Raw genomic sequence first — 6,315 nt, 5'->3', positions numbered from 1 at the left:
TTTTTAGAATGCTTATGAAACACAAAATACACATAAAAAAAAGTTTCACATTGTGAACCGATACTATATCTAGATAAAAAAAATTATATAAAATAATAGATTACGTAAAAATTCTCAAAATTATAATAATTTAAATGAAACCTTTAAATTAAATAAATACCAAAATAAATAAATAAAAACAGAACGATATATACAAGTTCACGACTCACGGATGTGAACAAGAAGAAGACGGTCAAATAAACCATCCGCCACGTAGCCTACTCATCGCCCACGTGTCCAACACCCACTGCCACATCACTCTCCTACTCCGATAAATCAAACCCCCATCCACCACCCACTTAACACCATTAAACTCACAATTCTTGCTTCAATTTCAAGAAAATGGCTACAATTTGGCTCCTAATCCATGTTCTCCTTTTCTATCTCTCGTTTCCCAACCCCACTTCTGCTTTGGGTGGTGGTGGTGGAGATGTAAAAGAAGGCGGTGGCGGTTATTTTCCGGTGCCGGCGACGGCAATGCATGGGACGTTGGTCAAGAGGGATCAGCGGTGGCTGGTGGCGTCGTCGGCGTTTGGTGAGATCACAGCCGTTAAAATGAGTGATGGTAAAGACGGATTCTACCATCTTCAGTTCATCACCATGGAACCTGGCTCTCTTTTCCTTCCTGTTCATCTCCATTCCGATATGGTGTTCTTCGTCGATTCAGGTACAACCCTTCACTGCTAATTTTATCATTCTCCCATCATAATCATGCATTGATTAGTTGTACTGTAAAACTTCTCAAATGGATCACAATTAGGGAATGGAACTTTGAGTTGGACCGGTGTCGAGCAAGATTACGGTGAACTCCGGCAAGTGAATTTGCAGGCCGGAGATGTTTACAGGCTTCGTAGCGGATCTTTCTTTTACTTACAGAACAACTTAGAATTCGATCGCCAGAAACTTCGGATTAACGCCATTTTTTCCGATTCGAAGGAGGAGCTATTAGTATGATCACGCAAACTTAAATACCCAGATAGAAATTGATACGACATTTTCATGATCATAAGTCTTTAACATCTGTTGATTGTGCATATCATAATGTAGGAAGGATCATCATCGGGAGCATACTCCAGCGTTAGAGATTTGGTGCTGGGGTTCGACAGCAAAATCCTTCAAGCTGCACTCAATGTAAAATTCACTCCCTATATAGGGCTTTGATATTAATCAAATGAGAACTGATTAGTTTGTGGTAATTGTGAGGTCCACAAATCAACGGATAAATTAGAAAATTAATAATTATAGTAGTTTGAGTTAAAATTATAATTAAAGGGCATATTAGGTATTTTTAAAAAACTCTCATCTCTCCAACCTTTAATCCCTGGCCTTCGGTGAAATCGGTATCACAGTGTATCATAATCGGTAACTCAGTGTATCACAATGAGTATCACATTGTGTATCTTTATTTTTAAGGTTTGAGTTGGTATCACAATGGGTATCATATTGTGTATCTTTGTGATTACTTGGTACCTGCCGGATTAATATTCACCGGAGGCTGGAGATTGGAGGTCGGAGAGATAAGAGAGGAGAGAGGAGTTTTTTAAAAATACCTAAATTGTCCTCTAATTATAATTTTAACTCAAATTACCGTAATTATTAATTTCTTAATTTATCAGTTGATTTGTGATTGAGATTGGATCTCACAGTTACCACAAACTAATCGGTTCTTTCTTTGAATGAATCCCTCTCTCTCTATATATATATATGTATGTATAGAAGATGATTCAAATGCAACCCATCATATTTTTATAATCAATATAACCCAAATAATTGAGATATTTATTAAAATGATGAGAGTTCATTTATCATGAAAGATGACTTAGGGATTATTTGTTATGATCAATACTTTATTATACTAGGAAACAATCAAAACTTTTGCGGAATCACATATTCGATAAATGTGATTTAGGTTAAGGAGGAAGTGATAGAAGAGCTAAAACAAGGAGAAAGACAAGCCATTGTTCATGGAGTTGCAGAAACAGTGAAGTTGAAGGTTCATTATGGAATCATGAGAGCTTTACTTGGAGGTCGTATGAACATCAATGGCGTGCTCAATCTCAGTAAGAAGAAAGAAAAGGATAAGAAAGATGAAAAAGATAAGAAAGAAGACGATAAAGAGAAGCCGTATAATGTATTCGATGCTAAGCATGATGTTGAGAATTGTAACGGGTGGAGTCTCGTTGTTACAAGCGAGCAATTGGATGCACTGAACGACTCCAATTTTGGCGTTTTCATGGTCAATCTTACCAAGGTTAGTTATCAAGAACTTTTAGTATTGTTTAGTTGTTGATCCAATTCCCAGTTGTTTACGGTGGTTTTGTGGTGGTGTTAGGCGGCAATGATGGGACCTCATTGGAACCCAACGACGGCGGAAATAGCAGTGGTTTTGCGTGGACGAGGGATGGTTAATGTGGTGTGTCCCAGTGCTACAAATGGAACGGAGTGTAAAAACTCGAGGTTTAAGGTTGAAGAAGGCGATACATTTGTGGTGCCAAGATACCATCCGATGGCTCAAATGTCGTTCAACAACGAGTCGTTGATTTTCGTGGGATTCACGACGACGCAAAAGAAGAACCACCCGCAGTTTTTAGTGGGTAAGGCGTCGGTTTTGCAGGCGTTGGATAAGGAGGTGTTGGCGGCATCTCTTGGCGTGAGCAACACGACGATGGATCAGGTTTTGTCGGCTCAAAGAGAAGCGATCATCCTTGAATGCGTTTCTTGTGCCGAAGAAGAAGAAAGGTTGGTGGATGAAGAGATTGCAAGAGAGAGAGAGGAAGCAAGGAAGCGGGAGGAGGAGGTAGAAAGGAAGAAGGAAGAGGAGGAAGCTAAGCGGCAGGAGGAGGAGAAAAGGAAAAAAGAGGAGGAGGAAGCACGAAAGAGGGAAGAGGAGGAAGCACGGCGGCAGGAGGAGGAGAAAAGGAAAAAAGAGGAGGAGGAGGAAGCACGAAAGAGGGAGGAGGAAGCACGGCGGCAGGAGGAGGAAGCACGGAAGAGGGAGGAGGAAGCACGGCGGCAGGAGGAGGAGGCAGCCGCTAGGCAACGGGAAGAAGAAGCTGCTAGGAGATGGAAAGAAGAAGAGGAGGCAAAGAGAAAACGAGAAGAGGAGGCAGCTAAGCAGTGGCAACAACAGCAAGAGGAGGCGGCCAAGAGAAAACAGGAGGAAGCGGCAAGAAAAAGGGAGGAGGAGGCCGCTAGGCAACGGGAAGAAGAAGCTGCTAGGAGACAGAAAGAAGAGGAGGCAGCTAAGCAGTGGCAGCGACAACAAGAAGAGGAAGCCAAGAGAAAACAAGAGACGGAGGCAGCTAAGCAGTGGCAACGACAGCAAGAAGAGGAGGCCAAGAGAAAACAGGAGGAAGCGGCAAGAAAAAGGGAGGAGGCGGCTGCTAGGCAACAGGAAGAGGAGGAGGCCGCTAGGAGATGGAAAGAAGAGGCGGCTAGGAGACAGAAAGAAGAGGAGGCAGCTAAGCAGTGGCAGCGACAGCAAGAAGAGGAAGCCAAGCGAAAACGGGAGGAGGAGGCAGCGAAGCAGTGGCAGCGACAGCAAGAAGAGGAAGCCAAGAGAAAACGGGAGGAGGAGGCAGCTAGGCATCAGCATGGTGGCGGTGGCGGTGGCGGGGCAGCGGAATGGGAAGGAGATGCGAGTAGAAGGAAAGAAGAAGAGATGGCGAGGAGGCAGAGGGAAGCGGAGGCAGCATCCGAACGAGGAGGAGGAGGAGGAGGATGGCAGGGTAGAGGAAGGTATGAAAATTGATTTAGGTTGGAAGCAGCAGAAGGTTTGGTTCATTTTGCAAGTGTGTGATTATGAGGAATAATACATGCATCTTACTTTACTTGTTTAATTATGTTTGTAGTAGATAACATGAATTAATTGGTGGTTTTTGGAACATATTTTTGCTACACCCTCGCATAGCATAACCGGTTGGATATCGATGTTAATAAAAAATAAAAAAACACAAAAAACCAATTGCTGCTTCCATTTCCATTTCCATCTAATAGCCAATAGCTAGCAGGTAGCTTTAAGATCATACAGTTGCATGGATTTGTGACTTATCTGAACACCTAACATGATTGCATTTATTATATCATGGGAAGGAGATGAAGACCAACTTAATTCCCAGTTAACAGTACTGTACTTAACTGAAAGGATAAGTTTGTGTCCCAAATGAGTCATTTGCTTGCTTTCATATCATACAAAAATGGTGATTCATAGAGTTAAAAGAGACGCAGAAATACACTAGTGGATGAGTTGGCGGTCTTAACTAGGAAAAGTCTATACAGTTTGACATGGGAAAAAGTCAATTGTGTCGATTTATGGATAAACTACAACTATACTATATTATAAAGCATTTAACAAAAACTCTTAAAAACCATTTTTTATGCATGAAGTATTGTTTATTGATGCATATTACTTAAAATTCAAGATTACAAGTAAGTTATGCGTAAGTACAACTTATTAAAGCTTTATTTTTTATTTCGTGTAACTAACTGCAGATAAACATAATCAAATAGAAGATAAATATCTCATTTTAAATATAAAAAATCTAAATATAATTAGAATAATTATTGAGTTCTAACAAAATATTTAATTATTATCTTTATAAAAAACTATATTATTAAATTAAAAATAAATTAAAAAAATACAAAAAAAGAGAAATTTTAAATAGTTAATTTGGTATTATTATCAATAACTTTTTTTTAATTTATTATATATATATATATATATATATATTTATATTTATATTTTATTCAAAAATAAAAATATTATCGTTTTCTCAAAACCACATAAAAATTGTATTATAACATCGACTGTAACAAAAAAAACGAAACATTAAAATCGAGATGTATCTCGCAGCATTATGCGAGTATCCTTCTAGTATTTTCAAATCGGATCAATTTTGATATTTATTTACCAGTTGAGAATAAAATATTGCATCTTGTTTGAAATGGTTTATGAAAGAAGTAACAACGAGACCAATATATATTGGACTGAAATTACAAAGGTCTCACAAGATTTGATAGATGGTGGTGTTTGGGCCCAACAGCAACAAGTGAGTTATGTTGATGCAACATGCCTTTGTCTTGATATGAAACATCAATTATTTGGCATTGTCTCACTTGAATTTCTTTATTTTAGACGTTGTTTACCAAACACTTATCTAATAAGTGTTTACCGGTAAAATTTAACACTATTATTTACTGGGAAAGATAGTCCACCAAAACGACAACGTATACAACAATTTACCCGGTAAGCGTTTACCGTGGTAAGAGTCGTCGCCCTCACTTACCGGTCAACTGGTGGCTTAATCGGTCAGCCAGGAAAGTAGAGTCCTACGGACTCAGCCATTTATTCATCCCCTTATTCCAAGTTTGCCCCTTCACATTTCTAGAAACCCTCCCCCCCCCCCCAAAAAAAATCTCAGCTTTTCTCGATCTTATTTGTCTCCTTCTTCGTGTTTGCTCTCTTGGTTTAACCTTTATCTCCATTGATTTATCGTTGTTTCTTCCTCATTATCTAGAACCATTGTCCGCTGTTGCTTCTTCCTCGTCATCGCCGCTCGTTGCTTCTTCCTCCATCGATCCCATTTCTCTTGCTTCTTCGGTCTATGGCATTTGCATCTTCTTCAAGGCCTCGCCATCATCGTCCGTTGTTTCTCCAGCAGTTACCCTCTTCCACACCATCGCGCTGGATCTTGTTATTGATTTCTTATTTATATTTATTATTTTCTCTATCTTGTTACCAATTTGTTATTATAGATTTGTATATATTTTCTAATTTGGGCTTTCATTTAGTGATTTGTTTATAGTTTATGATTTTATCTTACAAATATTGTTGTTTCGAGAAATTTAATCTATAAATGTTCGATGTAAAACCAAGGGTAAAATAGTTATTTTTATCATTTAGTTGGTTTATTCAGCACAACAACTTATCTATTAACATACACAACTTTATCCATGCAGATGTTAATAAAAAACGAACCGAACAGCCCTAAGAGTCATTTACTAAACGTTTAACTGTTAAGTGAGAGAGTAGATTTTTACCTAGTTAACGTTTATCGGGTAAAAGACACTTACAAATAATTCATTTTAATTCCCGATAATGTTACCCAACAAGATAAATGATGGTGGTGACTTTTGCCCGTAAGCATATGGTAAACGAGCCTTAAATGTTTTATCACATACTGCTTTATAGTAATATGTACCAAAATAAATGTCCACAAGATATAATTTTAGATATATATAATTATTATATACTTTTTAATTAAGTAAACGACAATT

General features: G+C 38.4%; 1 protein-coding gene across 1 annotated transcript; it reads left to right on the top strand.

Annotated features, from left to right (window-relative positions):
• Positions 1-381: 381 nt before the first annotated feature.
• Positions 382-3,790, top strand: LOC112513014 (vicilin-like seed storage protein At2g18540). Its single transcript, XM_025119137.1, has 5 exons — positions 382-706; positions 800-987; positions 1,087-1,170; positions 1,949-2,290; positions 2,372-3,790. The coding sequence occupies exons 1-5, from the start codon at positions 382-384 to the stop codon at positions 3,788-3,790; spliced, it is 2,358 nt and encodes a 785-aa protein (XP_024974905.1).
• Positions 3,791-6,315: the final 2,525 nt, after the last annotated feature.

The sequence above is a fragment of the Cynara cardunculus genome (genome assembly GCF_001531365.2).
Source record: "Cynara cardunculus var. scolymus isolate 2C chromosome LG 5, CcrdV1, whole genome shotgun sequence".
NCBI classification, from domain to species: Eukaryota; Viridiplantae; Streptophyta; class Magnoliopsida; order Asterales; family Asteraceae; genus Cynara; species Cynara cardunculus.
The sequence above is the reverse complement of the archived record's forward strand: the minus strand, read 5'-3'. Positions and strand labels throughout refer to the sequence as shown.